This window comes from Mustela putorius, unplaced genomic scaffold (assembly GCF_011764305.1).
Source record: "Mustela putorius furo isolate JIRA1106 unplaced genomic scaffold, ASM1176430v1.1 tig00537293_pilon_pilon_pilon, whole genome shotgun sequence".
NCBI classification, from domain to species: Eukaryota; Metazoa; Chordata; class Mammalia; order Carnivora; family Mustelidae; genus Mustela; species Mustela putorius.
Window position 1 is genome coordinate 1,345,398 of NW_025422431.1, and position 18,559 is coordinate 1,363,956.

General features: G+C 54.7%; 1 protein-coding gene and 1 long non-coding RNA gene across 8 annotated transcripts in view; one reads left to right on the top strand and one right to left on the bottom strand.

Annotated features, from left to right (window-relative positions):
* Positions 1-18,559, bottom strand: part of PLB1 (phospholipase B1) — a 142,131-nt gene that overhangs the window by 16,228 nt on the left and 107,344 nt on the right. For all 5 annotated transcript variants that reach the window (XM_045073879.1, XM_013048404.2, XM_045073878.1 and 2 more), the window contains 13 exons: positions 18,290-18,370; positions 17,698-17,763; positions 16,841-16,941; positions 15,510-15,591; positions 14,710-14,814; positions 13,534-13,629; positions 12,964-13,035; positions 6,805-6,870; positions 4,597-4,657; positions 4,008-4,066; positions 2,689-2,756; positions 2,404-2,447; positions 2,088-2,187 (listed from right to left, as the gene is read on the bottom strand). In XM_045073879.1, the coding sequence (XP_044929814.1) occupies positions 2,088-2,187; positions 2,404-2,447; positions 2,689-2,756; positions 4,008-4,066; positions 4,597-4,657; positions 6,805-6,870; positions 12,964-13,035; positions 13,534-13,629; positions 14,710-14,814; positions 15,510-15,591; positions 16,841-16,941; positions 17,698-17,763; positions 18,290-18,370 (1,001 nt within the window). The remainder of the gene's footprint in view (positions 1-2,087; positions 2,188-2,403; positions 2,448-2,688; positions 2,757-4,007; positions 4,067-4,596; positions 4,658-6,804; positions 6,871-12,963; positions 13,036-13,533; positions 13,630-14,709; positions 14,815-15,509; positions 15,592-16,840; positions 16,942-17,697; positions 17,764-18,289; positions 18,371-18,559) is intronic.
* On the top strand, positions 272-18,304 carry LOC106004186. 3 transcript variants are annotated; one of them, XR_001177096.2, is made up of 5 exons: positions 272-1,654; positions 2,138-2,216; positions 14,680-15,105; positions 16,401-16,501; positions 17,710-18,304. It is a non-coding gene; the product is annotated as an uncharacterized LOC106004186 (long non-coding RNA). The 3 variants fall into 3 exon arrangements; XR_006604882.1 differs by lacking the exons at positions 16,401-16,501; positions 17,710-18,304 and adding an exon at positions 15,275-15,883 and having other exon boundaries at positions 276-1,654; XR_006604881.1 differs by lacking the exons at positions 16,401-16,501; positions 17,710-18,304 and having other exon boundaries at positions 634-1,654; positions 14,680-15,883.

An 18,559-nucleotide genomic window follows, 5' to 3' on the forward strand; every position in this document is an offset into this window, starting at 1 on the left:
CTCCCCTCTTCCCAGCCACGTTCTTCACACCCTTCAGGCTCAGAGCAAGTCTCACCACCCACCCTGTGAGTCTTCTCTCGGAGCACCTTTATCCACACACCTTCTGCTTCCTTTCCCAGCTCTAGCGTGAAAAGCCCTGCTCTGGGAGTTAGGGGTCCTGGGTTCTCCTCCAGCTCTGCGATTAACTTGCCGTGTGAGCTCGCCCAAGTTACTGAACCCTGCTAGGATCGAATTTCTTTATCTTTTAAAAGAGGAGATCAGACGAGATGAGTCCTGGGGTCCCCTGCTCTGGGTCTGCACCTGTATGTGGGTTGCCCAGCTCCCACGTCACGTTGTTCTCTTTAGTACATCTCCAAAGTAGTCATTGCAGTCTGCAATGTTGCCATATGCAACTTTTTTTTCCCCCAAAAGTTATTTCCTGTTTGTTTAGCATCCTTAAACCAGACAGCAAGCTCATTGAATAGGCAAGGAATTCACCTTTTGATTGTTTTGAATCTTTCAGTAACTACCTTGAGGCTCAATCCTTCGCAGGCTTCCCTCGACTTCTTGCTTATTGATAGATGCAAGGACAATTTAGAGGTTGAATAAAACTTTGAAACTAAATATCCTAATAATGGTAAACTTTTGGGGGGCGGCATACGTATTATATACTATACTCGGTGTTCTCCATGGTTTGTTAATCTCATTTAATTCTTATGCCAACACCGAGATGGTGGTACCATTATTATCCCAATTTATAGATGAAGAAACAAGACTGAGACAGTGAGTGACTTGCCCAAGGTCACATGGCTAGCAAGTCTGGGAGATGGATCTGGACAAGGGCAGTCTGACCTCAGGTCTCATTAGCCTAGTTGCCCTGCCGTAGTATCTTTCTCTTGGGGTGTGCTCTTCCTTATCCCACACGGTACTAAATGACTCTGCAGATAAAGGAAAGTCACAGAGCAACTTTCCAAGCTTGCTTACTTAAGTCAATGGCTTCCTCTCCTTTCCCTTATCACGGGACATCAGAGACGCTAACGAGGAGCTGCACGTCTGGGCTACTACCCCTGCTGCCGACTCCTGGGGCAGGTACCCAGCAGCAGTCAAAGGAGAAGGTGGTAAGAGAAGTAAGAGAAGTAAGAGAAGGGGCTTGAATGTCAGCAGACTGAGGGACCAGCTGCTGGTGGATGCAGCCTGGGCGGGGTAAATAATAGGAAAATGATGCTGATGATGGCGACAATGACAGCAACAGCCGCCATGAGATGTTGATTTTACAACCCCATGAATTCAAGCTCTTTTGCAGAAAAATAAGTGCTTCCTGCTTGTGACGTTGAGGAACTGCCACGGCTTCCTGTGGCTCAGACTCAAACCGAGCGTGGGGCCCTCCTTACCGTGTCGGAAAGGAACGCTCCGTGTAAACAGAATGAGTCAAGCCAGAGTCGTTTCCCTGGTGATCGGAGCACAGCAATCTTTCTACAAAGCAAATACCCAGCACACTCCGTGCAGAAAATCAATGAGCTCTGTCAGGCATTCCAGCTTTAATTATCTGGGTTGTTGTCAACAGCAGAGTTTGGAGCGAAAACAAACAGCTGCCATGCTGTTTTGGGGGCCTTCACCTCTAACTCCCTAGTGGTAAAAGACCGCTTTCTTGGAGTCAAGGACTCCAGGTTCCGAGGTGAGGGGGGGGGGCGCGCTTGTGGGACCATGCAGGGAGCTCTCGGCACTCCGCACGTTTGCTCCAGGCCACCCCGAGGAAGGGAGGTTGGCTGGAGCCAGCAGGACGGGGCTGGGACACCCTCAAGGGCTCCAGTTGCCTTGAGAGGTGGTGACAGCCCAGCTGGCCTGGCTGGACTCCAGCTCCTCTGACAACCTTGGGCTATTCGGGAAGCTTTCTAAATCTCATGTCCTCATGTTGATACCCCTTTCAAAGGGTATGAGGGTTATGGGAAGGGATCCACATGGGGGGTCAGGCATGCAGAATGGCTCAGTGGCTTTCATCGCCCACCTGGGGCCAGGCTCCTAGACACCACCCTTCCCTCCTCCTCCCATTCCCCACCCTGATCTCTCAGCCTTGCCCTCCACCCCCTCCCGGACCCACGGCTACTCACCTTGCTCTGGCTCCCTCCGTGGCGACGTTCAGCCCTGCTGTCTTTTCCAGGGTACCGGTGGAGAACCCGACAATGTGAGGGTTGAACTTCTTCAGAATGTCTTTTAAGAGGGGGAAGCAGACAGTACAGGTGAGAGGGGATGGGGGAGCCTCCTTGGGGCCCAGGTGTGGGGCAGGACGATGCTGGGTCTTTTCGGGGCTGGCTGACTTCCCTTCTTGCAGATAACCTTCTCTGCCCTTGCTCTGGGAGAGGTCCTGGCCTCAGCCAGGGGGTCGTTAGGGCTGTAGTGATGGTGCTTCTTTGCAAGGCTACTTACTGGGCAGTGTGGTGTGCATGTCCAAGATGCCATCCCCTCCAATGCTAGGGAAGAGAAAGCACACCTGTTACGATCACCCTGGCCTGCTGCTCCACCAGTCATCACGTTTCGGAGTCAGAACCAGAGCGTCTCCCCCTGGCACATGATTCCTACCACCCTCAGGACTGACATGAGCATTGGGGAGCCTCCTTAGATCTCAGGGCCAGAGCCTGGGAACACGGGCTTATCTCTGGAGAGGTGACAGGGGAGCAGCATCAGCAGAAAATGCGTGGAGAACACTCTCACCTCCAAGAGAGCCCCCGCCAGGACATGGGAAGGTCACTGGAGTTGTTTGGTCGGGCTCCCAGGGCTGTCTGTGAAAGGCAAAGAGAAATCTCCAGAACCTTGCTGGGCCCAGGTGCAGGCTGACAGTGCTGGGAAGGCCCCCAACATTCTGAGGTCACCACAGTCTGGTTTCCACTTCCCTTCCCTTGTTCAACCCCTGCTTTCTGGTTCACATAAACCCTCATGTGTAAGCAGATCAATCTGAAGCATGAAGACCTTGGACCAACCTGCCCAGTTCCATCCCTTCTGGGAATGTGAACTCTCTCTGTTCCAACCCTTATATCTCTAATTCTTTGTCTAAGCCCCTTCTCAGTTTCTATCTCCTATATGTAGCTTTCTCTAAATGCCTTATCTTAAAAAAAGAAAAATAAAAGGAGAAAGTCCTCTGAAACTTACAAAGGTGATACATATTCACCATAACTAGTAAAATGATACAAAGATTCTTTTAAAAATTCATAATTTCCCCCCACCTTATTAATCGTGCCTCCTGCCACAGGTTCTATATCCCTTCCTTGCCCCTTACCCACATAGACACGTCACCAGAACTAAGATATATGTGTAACTAATATACCTGGGGCGTTTCCTTCCAACCTAACTTTCTCCATGTTCATATCAAAATCAACCACATTCACACACATATGGGGAAGTTGCTTTTCCCAGAAACAAGTACCTGATTTGCGTCACCTACATGATTATGTACCTTCTTCTGTGTAAGTTGCTTATTTTCCCAGCTTGACAAGTTTCTTAAGGGTTATGACTACACTTCAGAATTGTTAGAAGGTTGTCTTGTGTAGAGCGATAGCTACATGGTTGGTTAACACGATTCATGTAGAGAAACTACACTAAACGTAGGAATTGGGCTCCCTTTGCCCTAAAGAACTCCTCTTGAAATGGGGTGAGGGGTGCTGGGCAGTGGGTGGGTAACCCCGCACACCCCACTCTTTGAGTCTGGGTAGTTGGAGATGAGTTCCCTGATGAAGACAGGCAGACTCAGATAAATCTGCCACCACACGCAGATCAAATGCTTGGGAACAGTGGGGAAGGGGGAATGGAGGGGCAGCCTCGTGGAAGAGGTGGTGTTTGAGCAGGGTAGGGGGCAGAGTGTTCTAGATTGCCCAGTGAGGTCTTGTGGCTGCCTGGCTGTGTTTCGGTGCCTGCTACCGGTAGGTTCTCAATCTTGCCAGCTAAATGCTGAACCTAGAGCCAATGTGGAAGATGGGTGCATTCGACACGGGGCCTGGCTTCTGGGGTGCCCAGGCACATCCCAGATCAGTACTCACAGTCAGCGAGTCACCCATGGCGGCCACGACTTTGATGTCTCCTGGCCGGAGCTCATGGACTAGGAGAGATAGGCAAAAAGACAGATGGTCAGGGGGAGTCTTCCTTTTAAAGTATAAACTTGGCTAGGAGCCAGTTTCTGCTCCAGTCCCACAGGCCCCTGGTATACTTATTTCCAACCTAAGATTTAGCAAATTTGCCTCTTCTGTCCATTTGGAGCAACCAAGGCCCCGTCTCTAATGGGCTTGATGGCTTTTACCCATCCTGAGAGGAGCCACATTCATGCTGGGGTAGTCCAGGAAAGTGCTGGCTGTGGAAGTCACAGCAACGGCAGAGAGGGCCCTGTCCCTGACTGTACCTTCCCTGCCAGGCTGGGAGGCCTGAGGGACTGCCACTGGGACTAACCAGAGATGAGAAGTGCGAGCTGCAGAGAGGCTGGTGGTCGTGGGCTGCCCACCACCTAGATTGCATTGCACGGGAGCCGGCAAGGTCTGCTCAGGGTTCCAAGGTGTGTGTTTGCGGGGTGTCCCACCAACCCGACACTTAGCCAAGTCCTTAACGGAAGGGGATGATGAGGATGTTTGCACTCACCTGAGGTGGGGACACTGTTGGAAGGCTTCCACTCTGTGCACAGGAAGTCGCTGCCCCAGTTCTAAATCAACAGGAGGAGAGAGACAACGCCCGGCTCTCATTGTGCAGGAAGGTGAGCTTTAGTCCAACAAGAAGCAGCTGAGGAATGTTTGGTGGAGGCTAGAACTATGCCGCTATAGGGGATCATGGGTGGTTGGGAACTCAGGCTCGTTGTAGACAGTCCAAGAGGGAAGTGAGAGGGGAGAAACGGGGCTCCCCCCAAACCATCCACAAAATACAGAATGCGTGGGCACCCATATGCTTACACAGACAGCTTTTTTCCATCTCAGTTTACCCGCACTTTCCCAGGGAGCCAGCAGAGCGGGGAGAAAACAGATCAGATTTGCAGGTCTCCTAAGAGACCACACGCGGGTTTTGTTGTGACTGCTTACCATTAAGCTAATGGACACGGACTATAATAATGGGCTTGCAGGAAGAACAAGGATGTTTTTAGGAAAATACCACGAAATGTTTACAATTGTAAAATTCCTGGTTTCTGCAGATCTTTCCTGGACGTGCCTCTCTGCTTTTGCATATGTAACGTCATAGCCAGCCACTTCCTTGTGTGTGTGTATAAATTAATGCCTCTGTAACCTGGGGGCCTGGAGTCAAATTCCCTTGTCTCTGGAACACGGCGCCCGTTTTCCAGGTGCTGGAGGGAAGGTTGGGGTGGGAAGCAGAAGTGAAGGTCCACGAGACTATAAGATCGAAGAGGGTAGGCGGAGACCCACTTTGCTCTCCTTGGATACTGAACACTCAGCATGGGGCCCACTCCACTTGGGACCCCGAAAAATAAGGAAGTGGTAAAGGAAGAAAGGCCCCATTGTCAAGACGCAGCTGACGTCTCTGTCATAGTAGATTTTGGCCCATGGTTTGTCGGGGACAAGTCTCCATAGGGCTAATTTGAGCTTGAGAGAATCCAGAGAAGCCGGACAGTGGTATTACCCAGCCGTGGAGACGTCATGGTGCATCCCCAGAGCTCCACATCTAACAGTCCTTCAATAATTTCATATAAGTTAGTCTCAATACTTCAGCCGGCTTTTAAAAGGTCTTTCCTCAATTGTTCCTGCTGCTTTCAATCCATCTGCCACTCAGGTCAGGGAGATCTTTTAACCAGGTGAAGCCGATGGTGTATCCCTCTCCCAGAACCTCCGCCTTCTTCCTCGGAGATTTGGATTCCGTGGGACCTGGGTCCTGACAACCCTTCTGATCTCATCACCCCTCACTCCACCTTATTCCCATGCCCACCAGTCACTCTGACCTTTCTCTTCCCCGATACCTGAACTCAGCCCCACTTCCAAGCCTTTGCACTCATGGTCCTGCCTGGGACTCCAGCTCTGGCTCCCCAGATGGCCAGAGTCTTCTCATCGTGCATGTCCCAGCTCTTGGCTTGCCTCCTCAGAGAGGCCTGGCCCGCGTAGCTCATGGGGACTTGCCATCCCTTCCTCGGCCCATCACGCTTCCTCACATCACCTTCCTCAGAGCTGTTGCCACAGCTGACAGGATCATGTTGATCACGGATCATGTTGATCAGGATCATGTTACTGGATGCCTCTTCCAATAGACTCTAGGCTCCTTGAGAGGTAGGACCCATCTGTCTGGTTCCTCCTCTATCTCCTTCAGATACCGCCAGGCACATAGTAGATGCTCAGTGTGGAATGACCTCTAACTCCCCAAGGACAGGACTGAATTCTGCCCAAACCTTCCACAAGACTGCAAATACCAGAGGTGCTTGGCTAAAACTGGGGGTGGGGCTCCTGTCCTGGGGGCCCACCTGGGTATGTGTCAGCTTCCGGTTGGGTCCGGCGCCTGGAATGAAGGGTTCTTCCACCAGCTTCCACCTCACTGGAAGTCTATAGCACATACTACCCACGGCCTCCCCCCATCCCCGTCATGAAAAACTGAGCTGCCTAAGCAGGAACGAGGTCTGTGCAAAGGCTGAAGAAACCCCCTCCACGGGCACTTCCTCTAGCTGATGTCAGTCAGCACTTGAGAACATGTTAGGACAATCCTGGGATTTCATGGTTCAGGAACATTCCAATTTCTAGTATGTAAGAAAGGTACGCTTCTGCTTCAGCTCACACTCTGAAACCCGTGCCACACCCTGAGTCAACGGCAGGTAGAAATGCTTTGTCCCTGAGAGAGGCAGAGGTGCATGTCAGGAGTTACCTCAATGGCCGGCCTGGTGGGGGGAGTATAGTTACTGTTCCGGGGCGTTCTCAGGAAGGGCTCATTCTACGAGAGAACAGAAACCACAGGGAGAGGTTATTGGACAGCACTGAAGGTTACTTAGGAAAGAGAACTATGAATCCTGCCTTCCAGAATGATTTAATGTGACTCTTCTGCATGTAAATAGTAAGAACCCTACAAATGTAATTTAATTCATTCTCTCGAGGGTTTTACATAACAGCTCTGGCACAGGGTGCGCCTGGAAAGGCCTCAGAAGGGTTCTGTGTGTGCTCTACTCAGGGTCTGAGGGTTTGCTCCTTCCCCTTGCCATGAAACATCCACCCAGTCCTCGAAATGATCTGTTTTCTTCCGTTTGTAATCTCTCTGGCAAGAGAGTCACATGACAGCGATTTTTTCTTTTCCAGAAAGTATTGATTATCTATCTATTTTATTTTATTTTATTTTTCTTTGCCTCTTTCGAGCTACGTGTCTTACTCCCTTCAGGTTGGCTTCCCATATTTCGGCCTAGTGTTTCTCCTGGAACCTCCTCCTCTTTCCCAACCCAGCTCCTGCTCACAAGCCCAGTTAAGATCCCAGTCTGGGGGCACCTGGGTGGCTCGGTGGGTTAAAGCCTCTGCCTTCAGCTCGGGTCGTGATCTCAGAGTCCTGGGATCGAGCCCCGCATCGGGCTCTCTGCTTAGTGGGGAGCCTGCTTCCTCCTCTCTCTCTCTCTCTCTCTCTGCCTGCCTCTCTGCCTACTTGTGATCTCTGTCTGTCAGGTAGATTAATGAAATCTTTAAAAAAAAAAAAAAAAAGATCCCAGTCTGTTCAGTCACAGGTGAGGGTTAGGGAAGAGGAGGAAACAGGCAAAGGAGAAACAGGAGAAAAGCAAGGGAATGAGAACAGGCGAAAATAATAGGAAGCAAGGAGTTAATGAGACTGAGATCAGGAACTAACAAGTGGCCCCGGGGCTATGGGCACTTTCCCAAGAGGTGCTCAGTGGAGTGGAAGGGCTTTGGTCTAAATGTTTGGGATGAAAATGGGAGTAAGAAAGAAGAACCAGAATGTTGGAGGAGGGGCCGCTGGGGATCTGGTCCAGGGGGTTGCAAACTGCCCATGGGCTAATTCTAGTCAGGAGACATTTGTTTTGTTCTGCCTTATTTGGGCCTGAATGGTGTTAAAAAAGAAGTGGGGGGGGGCACAACAGAGAAGAGTCTGAATGCTTTGAGAAGAGGTATAGGGTCTCCAGTTCTGGCCCTACCCCTTCCTCTTGTCGCATACATGGTCCCATTCACCCAGTCATGCTCTACCAGCCATGGCACCAGAATTCGCAAGCCCAGAAAGCCCCCATTTTATGGATGAAGAACTACAGAGATCCGGGATGGGGGAGGGACCCGATTCAGGTACAGAGCGACAGTGAGTGCCTGTCAGGTCAGGCCTTTCCGCTCTGTTCCTCACACTAGGGTCAGGCCAGGCAGAGAGGAAGAGGAAGAGAGCCCCTAACCCTCCCAGCCCCTGGCACAGCTGCCAGATCCCTGGGACACAAAGCATCTCTCCTTCTTCTGGAGTCTCGAGTCTCGGTGTTCTTAGCTGAAGCGTGCGCCCGAGGACTACTCAGGGCCGAGGGCAGAAGCTTGCAAGGCCAACGAGAACTTACCATGCCATGTCACCGTGGCCAACCGGGCTTGTCCCAGCCAATGTTACACAGCAGTCCCTGAGCATTCACCATCCGAGAAGGGCAATGTGGGAGCATTCTAGAAATAACGGGGCCATGGGTGGAAGCACCCCCATATGTTCAGGGCCCCACTCCAGGTGCTAGGATGAGGGGAGGCTATAAAGCTTGTACCGGTCAGGCAGAGAGCACAAGACCCCAGGACACAGTGAAGCCTCAGGGACCAGTGTGTCCAGTAAGCCCAGTAGTTGCTGAGGAATGGCTGCAAGATCGGACTGGAGGGGGTGTACGGACCTCGTAGAGGAGACGCTGTGCATGGAGGGTCACTAGTTATCACTCCCCCCTTGTCAAGGGAGCCCTGACTGGGAATAGGGGCTGGTGGCTGGAGCTAGTCGCAGAGTGGCCAGTGCGGGAAGACCCAGAGAGCAAAGGCTCACCCTGCTCTCCTGGGAATGGTGAAAGTCAGGCTGGAGGGCGCGCGCGCGCGCGCGCGCGCGCGCGCGCGTGTGTGTGTGTGTGTGTGTGTGTGGTGTGTGTGTGTGTCTATTTGGTCACATGACCCAAGGGTTGGGGGAGGGGCCAGAGAGGGAAGAGGGACTCAAAGGGTCAGGGGTCAGGGAGACAGTGGAATGCGGTGGGGAGCCAAGCCAGAGCAGGAAACATGAGAACAGGTCCAGGCCAGAGACGGATGAGGGTGGGGGTGGAGGGTGCCCGGGGCTTGCTTCACTGATCATTGACACTATCAGGCATGTTTGAGTCAGAGCGGTTTAGGGGCCCAGAGTGGAGCAGGTCATGTAAAATGAGATTCGAGTTAGCCTGACTGCTCTCCTGGGCTGGATCTGGGGCCCCGGTAGCTAGAAAGTGAAGCCCAATGATCGTAGCGCAGGAGCGTGTGGCCTGCCTGGGCTAGGGCGCAGGGCCGGGAGTGCCAGGACAGCCTTCTGTTGTGCGTCGGCCGTGTGAGTCAGCGGCCTGCAGGGACAGTCAGGCCCCTCTTGGTCGTGTTACCGCGTGCGCAGGTCTGTGGTGAAGGAGTGGCAGTGTTCTGTGTGGCTCACACCGCCCTGGGGGGGCACAGTCAAGGCCAGGCCCAGCCCCCAGTGGGCGTCCGTTCCAGGGGGACATGAGTACCATGCCAGGTTTGCAAGACTCCTCTGGCTGAGGGACGGGCCGGGAAGGCTCAGGGAAAGGGGGTGGCGGTGACAGGACGGAGGATATAACAGAAGCACAGGGAATGCCCTCGGACACATCTACCTGATCCCATGCCAGTCCCCATGTGCTGGCTCAGGACCTGGGAGGCTGATTTCATAACCCATCCATGGGCAGCCACATGATAGTCGGAAAAGCACTGCCTGAGACTAAGGGAGCTTCAGTAGAGGCTGTGCTGGTGCCTTGGGAGGGGAGAGGAGTGGAGAAACTCCTCTACACAGGACCCGGAGTGTGAGGCCCTCCACGCCAGGATCCTCGGGTTATAGAATCCTCTGTGGCTACGATGGCAAGGGCCACATGACCGTTAGCACACAGCGTGAGGAGGATGTGAATGGGAGTGGGAGGATGGGGACCGGTGGGGAGCCCGAGGGAGGGTCCCATCAGATAGGGCACCTCCCTTCCCACACCCGCTGAACTATATAAACCACAGTGATACAGACAGAAAGAGGGAAGTCCTGAGGATCCGAGAGGTAGGGGAGACAAATACTTCTTCCCTATTTTGATGTTTCTGGCTCAAAAATTAGTCTTTGGATGGATGTGTGTTGAGTTTGGGGTGATGGTGGGGTGAGGCAGGCTAGGAGACTTAGAAGTCCATAGCATTCAAAAGGTGATAGTGTCCCCCATGTGTATTTCAAAATACAAACCTTGCTAAATGGTAAAGTAAGTATAAGGGAGCAAAACAGACCTCTGCTTTTTGTGAAGATGAAAGATTGGGTGAGATAGCCCTTAAGATTTTTTCAGATTCTCTCTTTCTCTGTGCCCCCCGCCCCACCCAGTGTCTCTGTCTGGGGCCCTGTTCTTGTCAGTCCCCTGATAATACATTTAAGTCAATTTGGGGGCAACCTTACACCACCCAGGGCATCCGGGGGGGGGGCCCTTTTAAAGGTTAGAAGAACAGAGCAGGAGTTTGAGAAAGGAGAGGTGAAGACACAGGTGGTCCTGCGCACAGATATTTACCAGGAAACTGTGGAAACAGACAACCCTCGGAGCGAGGGGATGTGGAGAGAGGGAAAACAGAATAGAGGTGGCACATGACAGTGGGAGATTGTCCCCATTCTTGGGACAAGAAGGGACAGCGACTAGAAGAACGGCACCATTGGGGAGGCACTGCGGCTAGGAATGCAGGTGGAAATGGGTTTCACAGAGGCCATGGTTCACCCTGATGAGTGTTCAGAGCAGGTCAGAGGAGTTAAGAGCAGAGGGAGAAGACTGTGGGTCTTCAAAGCCCGAGGAGGAGCCACAGCCAGCTGCCCTGGGTTAGGGAACGCAGTAAGAGCCGAAAGGGGACAATGGTCACAGTCCACGGGGCAGCTGATCAGAAGTCTAACAGAAATCCAGGGAGTGAGGCTAAGGGCCCTGCCCAGCCTGGCTGACAATCTGCAGCAGGGGGAGGAGCCCCGAGGGGCAGGGAGGAGGCTCCATCCCGGCCCCCTCCTCTCTGCAGGGTCCTGCCTGTTGCCTCTATGTTTAGACACCCTGAGGACTAAAATATGTGCCGCCTGGCCCCTATCAGCTCACACGGAGATGCTGGCGGACTTTTATAGAGCTCTGAGGCACAGGGGAGGGAGCAGATGGGGCACCAGGAACGCGGAGTGCCGCTTTGCCTGGTGTGGTGGAGCAGGGCTGGCCAACAGATGGATCCTTTTGGAATGGGGTTGCCTGGCAACAGCTTCTCCCAGGCTGGGCTTCTATGGCTGCAGGAGGCTGGCTTTGCTCTCCTCCACTTACCAATGGCTCAGTCAGGCTCTGTCCAGAAGGAGGAGCAGAACCCACTGTGGCTAGAGTCACACCCTTTTGGGGCTCCTTGCCTGGTCTGGGACAGGGAGTGGCTCAGGTGACCTCGAGGCCTGTGGTGGCCACCGTGACAGTGGTGACCGGGCCCTCCCTGACCAGGTGCTGAGGCTCCAGCCTGGTACTTAATACATGTTTCTGGGGAAGGGAGCAAACAGGACGACTCCCTGGAACCGGTTCTTATTACTTTTACTCCTGAATGGCAGGAGAATCGACAGATTGGAGAGGATTTTCCGTGGCTGGTTTTCAGGATGGCCGCATAGGTTGTTTAAACACTCAAATGCTTACCTCCAGTATGGTTTCCAGGCACTGCTCTGAGTCCCCAAATGCCCCCACTACCCAGGCTGCCTGGTCCTTTCCCCAAAACATTCCTGGATGGGCTCAGGATCTAGTAATTAAACCATTCACACCTGGCCCAGTAGGCCCCCTAGGACTGGGTCGGGCCCTCCAGCTGGAGCTGGAGGCATCTGCGTTTCCTCATGAGACTACTCCTTCCCTCTGAGCTCTAGACCCAGGAACTGAGCCCTTTACTCGCCCCCCCCCCCCCCCCCCCCCCCGCCTCACTTCCCCATCCCTTCCTTCCATGGCTCTTGCTCTCCTGCTGGGGACGGAGGCTGGGCTCGGGGAGGTGGGAGCATGGGTGCGGGCAGGGGTACCCATCCTCTCTGGAGCCCTGGCAGACACAGGGGGGAGCTGCAGGCCCATTTGCTGCTCAGCTGGGAGGGCGGGAGAGGCTGAGGCAGCCTGACCCCAGGGGGGAAACCCAGCCTCCCAGACTGGGTCAGGTCCTTCTGCTTTTACAGCCACTGAGGGCCATCTGGCTTCAGCCTTATTTGGTTAAAAAACCATTAAGACAGGGCCTACGAAAGGGAGCTGAAAGCAGTGGGAACACTAACCTGCCCCCACCCGAGGCCTGAAATCAAGTTGAACCACCACTTACATTTTCCTCCTTAAAAGGAGCCCTGAGCTGCCTCCTCCAGCCCAGTGGCAAGGCTGGTCTTCCCAGCCCCTCCTCCACGCAGCTCCTCGTGCTCTCTGCTGCTCTCCTCCTTGACCCTGACCCTGCTGGGAACTCACCCTCCAGGATCTCAGACCACCAACCACAACCTCAGAGCTGGCTGGCTTCCAGCTAAGGTTTCTGACCCGAGGGCAGACTCGCCCATGGGCCCCACCGGCTGCAGCCAAAAGGAGCCTTCCTGCCACACTTCTGGCTTTTTGGCGCGCCCCCTTGCTGCACCACCAGGAACCCACGGCTCTTATCCTGGTCCTCTGCCTCTGCGGGGGCCCAGGCTTTCCTTCCCACCCGCTTCTCCCATTCTCAAAGAAGTGCTTCGGCTCCATCTCCTCCAGCCACTTCCCGTCGACTCCCTCCCATCTTCAGAAGCTCCCCTGCGCACCCACTCCAGGGGCTGTGGTGCTGGACCAGGGGAGGGGGAGGTCTGAGCTGCGGGCTCTGGGGAGGGGCAGTGCACGTCCTCCCCCATTACCTGAGTGGGACAGGAGAGGGCTATATCTGCTGCCAGGTCCAGGCTCTCCGTTTTCTTTCCTAGAGGTTCAAGCTACAGGGGGGAGACAAGACAGGCCCGCTGAAGTGCGCATTCCCTTGGCAGCACCTTGTGGCAGAGATAGCTCCCAGCCTGATGTCAGGGGGGGTTGGTTTCCTCTCCTAGCTTGGCTGTGGGGCGCTGGGCAAGCCTCTCCCTTCCTCACAAACTCCTAGAGCTTGGCTGGCAGGGCTGGCGAGAGGCTTGGGTAACACATCTCACACGGCCTCACCCAGCGCCTGGCACGTGGAGAATGTTGAATAAGGGTGAGGGGTCTTGCCTTCCTTGGAGAGCCCCCTTCTCCCAGGTCAAAGGGCAAAGGAGAGGGGGAAGTTGATGCTGGAAAACTAAGGACTGCATATTTTCAGTTCTACAGACTTCTAGAGACGTGCCAGCCACTGCTCCTTTCTACCGTGCTTGCAAAGGGAGGTCAGGAGCGAGCCTCGTTCTGTAGGGCTGCTGCTTTGCCAGACAAGAGCCCCAGAGACCCAGGGATGCCCCCACTGATTTTACCATATTGACCCAAAGGGCTCTGGAGAGCTGGGAGTGGAATTTCTGACTTGGGTGGAGGCAGTCTGGCGCGAAGAAGGACATATCCAGGCGCCCATCCTGAAAGAGAAACGGATTTCTTCAAGATCCTATTGGTACAGAGGGTAGAGAGGGGGTTGCAGCTGGTCGGCCTGACACCTGGGGTTGACCACTCAGTGCCCCCCTCCCGCTGGAGAAGTTCCAGGCCACTGGCCTTTTACAGGACCGTGTCACCTTGAGAGGGAGAGAAGAACAATCCCACAGATTAGCAGTCTTGGGTGACCCCCAACCCCCCCTCCTTTCTGGCCCCATAATTCCCCTTATTTAATGTGTTTTAAAAGCATTATATTTATTTTTAGGCACAGTTGTACATGCAATGCCCTAGCCCATGCCATGGTCTAGGGAATGAGATTCTAGTCCCTGAGGAGCTCTTGGCCAGCCAGCCAGGAAAAGCTACTTCCCAGCCTTTGGCCAGCTGGTTCTAGCGGACTTGGTGGGGAGAACAGGGCAGAACGTGGAGACAGTCTGGGCATCTCTCTGGAGGTGATCAGGGTGCCCAAGGCTTCTTCCAGCTTCCCTCCATCTAGGCAAGTCCCTAAGCATGGAGGCCCAGGAGGAGAGAACTGAGTCCCCACCCTGGTGAGCTCACAGAGCTCGTTTCCTCCAAGTGTTTGGGGGGAGAGCATGGCCAGGGGGTGCGGAGACTCCATTGCCCAGCACCCTCCTTCAGTACTTCAGTGGTGGGTGGGTGACAGAAAGGGAATCATCTGAAGTTGGATATGTCCAACCCATGCCTCTCTGTCCCTTATTCCCCGTGTGAAGGATTCTGCACACCTCTAAGCCTCTGTTACCTGGGGATGAAGAAACTCATGGCAAGGTCATTGCGAACGGTTTACCTAGTCAAACACAGGGCTTGGTGGGGGGAGGGGTGCTGCACAAAGTGGGGGCTGCTGGCCGAGGTAATGAGTGCATCCCACATCAGGCTGCCGCGAGGAACACAGCTCAGGTGTTCCGGGAGGCTGTGCCACGAGACCCGACTCTGCAGAGCCACCCGTGCCTTTCCCATCGTCTTCACAGGCTGGGGAAAGCCCTCAGCATCTCTGCCTTGAATTTCTTCCTCCTCCTTCCCAGGAGCCCCAGCCGGCAGGGCAGGGAGCCTACCGCCAGGAAGGGGAGCCGGACGTCGCGGAAGAAGGGCTGAAGCACCACAGAGAAGTCCTCCCGGGTGTCATAGCGGCCCGACTCCACCAGCTCCCGCATGCTGCTCTGCAGACACACACAGGCTGCCCTCAGCACAGGCCCCGAGGCCCCCCGGGGCGGGGGTGGGGGTGGGAGGTGGGGGGGTGGGGGGGTGTTGGGAGGAGGCCAGGGTGTGGCGGCTGACACTCCTGCCCCCATCTCCCTACCCAAGAGGGTGACTCAACCCTTCCCCGAGAACACAGACACATGTGACGGCAAATCTCTTTCCAGAGAATTGGAAACAGGTTGGTTCACCTTTGGATTTGCTGTCGAGTCAACTGCCAGCTCTGAAGGCCAAGGCAGGAAGTCCCACAAGGGGTAAGAAGCTGGGGAGAGTCTCCAGGGGGCCCCTGGGGGTTCAGGACCAGCCACCTCCCTATTCATGCCCCTGTGGCCTGTCTCTTGAGGAGGGGAGGAGGGGAGTCCCCGGGGTGCAGGGAGGGGGCAGGCCCACCCACCTAGCACTCAGAGCTACTGACCTCTTTAGGCCAAGCACGGGGCTAAGCCACAAGGGCAGGCGGGCCTGAGGGGCTTTGCCACCTGGATTCCTCTGGGATGACTCTAACAGAGAGGCCCGAGACACTTCCGCCAGGTGGGGCAGAGGAGGGGGCCCTGAGGGTGACATCCCTCCAACCCGGACCAGCTCTTCCCTTCCCTGAGTGCAGGTGTGTTGACCGAGTGGGGGAGAGCGCTCCCCGTGGTGGCGCCCTTCTGGGTCTCACCTGGTAGGCTTGGCTGATGGCCTCCAACCTGGCCAGCTCTTGGGAGCTCTCCCGAGGGGTCAGAACGCAGTTACATAACACGCTGCACAAAGAGGGGGAGACGGGAGGGCCCAGCTCTGTGGGGTGGTTCTCTTGAGCCCTGGCTTAGGAGCACACGGGCCCTGGGGCTCTGATGCTCATTCTCAGGGACAGGTTTGAGGCCTGATGCAGGGACTGGACAAAGTCCCTAGGGCAGGCGAGCGAGCAGCCTCTCGTAGCGATAGAACACAAACACCGGACAGCAGGCACTGGGCCTGCGGCAAAGTATACGGAACAAATGAACTTAGGCAATGAAAATCTGATGTTTAATTTTTAAGAATAAAAAGTAAAATGCATCCTGGGGCTTCAGAGCTTGTATTTGGGGGTCTCTGAAGCTTCTGCCCTCACATGCCTCCTTAGCTCGTCCTAGTGTCCCCCTTCATCACGAACTGTGTGTTCAGAACGAATCTGGATGAATTCCATCATGAATTATTTCATGCTCATGCAATACACTTCATCTTAAAACCGGTATTATCGAGATGCCTGGGTGGCTCAGTCATTAAGCATCAGCCTTCGGCTCAGGTCATGATCCCAGCGTCCTGGGATCGAGTCCCACATCTGGCTCCTTGCTCTGCGGGGAGGCTGCTTCTCCCTCTGCCTCTGCCTGCCTCTCTGTCTGCCTGTGCTCTCCCTCTCTCTCTCTCCCTGACAAATAAATAAATTAAATTAAAAAAAAAAACGGTATTATCTCTCAAGCACTGAAAATAGTGCTGGGTGCACAGTAGGTTTTGTAAAACTATTTGTTAAATAAACAAATGAAAGTATGAGGTAGGAAGACAAAACACGTACCTACGTGCCGCTCACCCCACTTAGGAAACAGAACACTCCCATCTGAAGTCCCCGGTGTGCTCCGTCCCCATAAAGGTCACTGAATATGTGCATCGTTTCCCTACTTTCTGTTTCAATCTGACCACGTACGTATACAACCGCACATTTCCCCTTTTTGCTGGCTGCTCCACGCTGTGTCTCAAATGCCAGCCTTGGTCCCAGCCCTGACCCTCTCCTTTGGGGCTCCCATGTCACAGGGCTCCCTCATGACATCCTGAGGTTGGGGAAGGGAGGAGCCCATCTCCAGCTTCTCAGAAGGGGGTGGTCCTGACACAAGACCCCCTTTGTAGACTTGGATCCATGGACACACTGAGTCACAGAGACCCCAAAGAGTCACCACTGTGAAAGCGAGACCAGGAGGAGAGTGCTTCTCTGGCAGGGGCAGGGCGGGGGGGCCGGGAGGGGGGCGGCCAGCCCCTGCCTACCTGGCCTGCTGCACAGGGCACCTGTCCGGATTGCCCAGAAACACCTGCCGCAGGATGCTGGGGCTCAGGAAGTCCACAAGGTTGACCAGGGCTCTGGGCACCTACGGGCAAGGCTGCAGGTGAGAGAGGAGCCCCAGGGCCTTCCTCAAGCTGCTTTAGGGCCCTGAGAAGTGGCTCCCTACAGAACTCCATCTCACGTGTCCCTGAGTGTGCTTCTGGGAGGGCGTGGACACAGCATCACTGCTTAGGGCCCTGCCGGCTATGCCGCCCGCTGCGGGCTGTGGGGTGAGCTGCACGTCCTGGCAGGGACAACATGGCAGACCAGCGTCTAAAGGCCGACAGCTCGGCTCCATTCGGCCATCAGCTAGTGAGCTTCCGATTGGCTGAGCCAGGTGCTCTATTTGCCATTTCCCTCCAGCCCAACATGGACCAGCTCTGCTGAGCAGGCCTGGGGACTCGGCCACCCCAAGAAGCACTGGAGAGTAGGAGGGCTCCCCCCTGGGCAGCTGGAACCCCTTGTCTGTGTCCAGGGGTGGAAAGACAATAAGCTCTTGGGAGCAGGACCAGAGAGGGGCTGCTCTAGATACAGCCTATGGCTCAGTGGGCAGCTTGGGGGGCACTCTGTTGTGGCCACGAGAGAAGGTCTCAGGTGCTGGTGGGGGCAGGGGGCTGGGCAGCGATAAGCACACCGGCTGCCTTGTCATCAAGCCTGAGATCCTTCTGTGATGATTCCGTGCCCTTGGCTGTCTCCTTCAGGGGAGGGGATGTCTCGCCTGCCTTCCCCCATCCTCCCCCATCCTCCCCCGCCCCCCGCCACATGCTTGAGCTGTGTCTAGCTTGTCCAAGCCTCCACCCACCTCTCTATGCAGGATGTCCAAGGCGTTGCGGAGATGGTTAAAAAAGTTGGCTGCAGAATACAGATTCTGGGAAGACACAGGAGAGAGAGGAGGAGCTGGTTCAGGAGAGGGGGCAGCAGGGCAGCTGAAGACCCCCCGCTGGTTCTGCCCCCAGGACTTCTTCTTCCTCTGCCTTCTCCCTCTGACCAGCTCATCATGTCAGAATCTGAGCAGTTGGTTCCTCGTTACTATCAGAGATGGGCCAGCCAGAAGCCTGGAACCTTCAGCCGGAGCTTCCGTTTAGGAGTGAACGTGCGGGTCCCCCCTTCCCACGGCCGGGGTTCACAGTTTCTCCGCTTCCCGAGTTCTCAGGAATTGTAAGAGGGGACTAGAAACCCCATTCCTGCCACCTGCTACCTCACAGCCACTGGGACACGGAGGTGGGTGGAGGCAGAAACCTGAGGTTCATGGGATAAGAGGAGGATAATTGTCGCTGGACAATCCTAGGGTCGATTCAAGGGACTAGTCTCCAAGAGGACGTCCAAGGCCTCCCGGTCAATGTCAGGAACAATGAGTGGGCCTGCCTGCCCTCCCCGCCCTGACCCCCCCATACCGAATCTGTGCAGTAGTCACATAAATCACTGCCTCCAATCATCACGGTGATGACCTTCCAGTCCTTGTGGAAATTCACTCTCTACACGGGAGGAGGAAAATGCTCGGTGACTTCCAACAAACAAACAAAAATGCCAACAGCCCTAGGAAATCCATTCAGCCCTCTAAGACTTCCTTGCCCACTCAAAATATTGGAATCAGAATCTCAGAGCTGAAAGAATTTTGGAAGTTTATTTATGGACCACAGAACCTTAGCATCAGGAGGAACGTT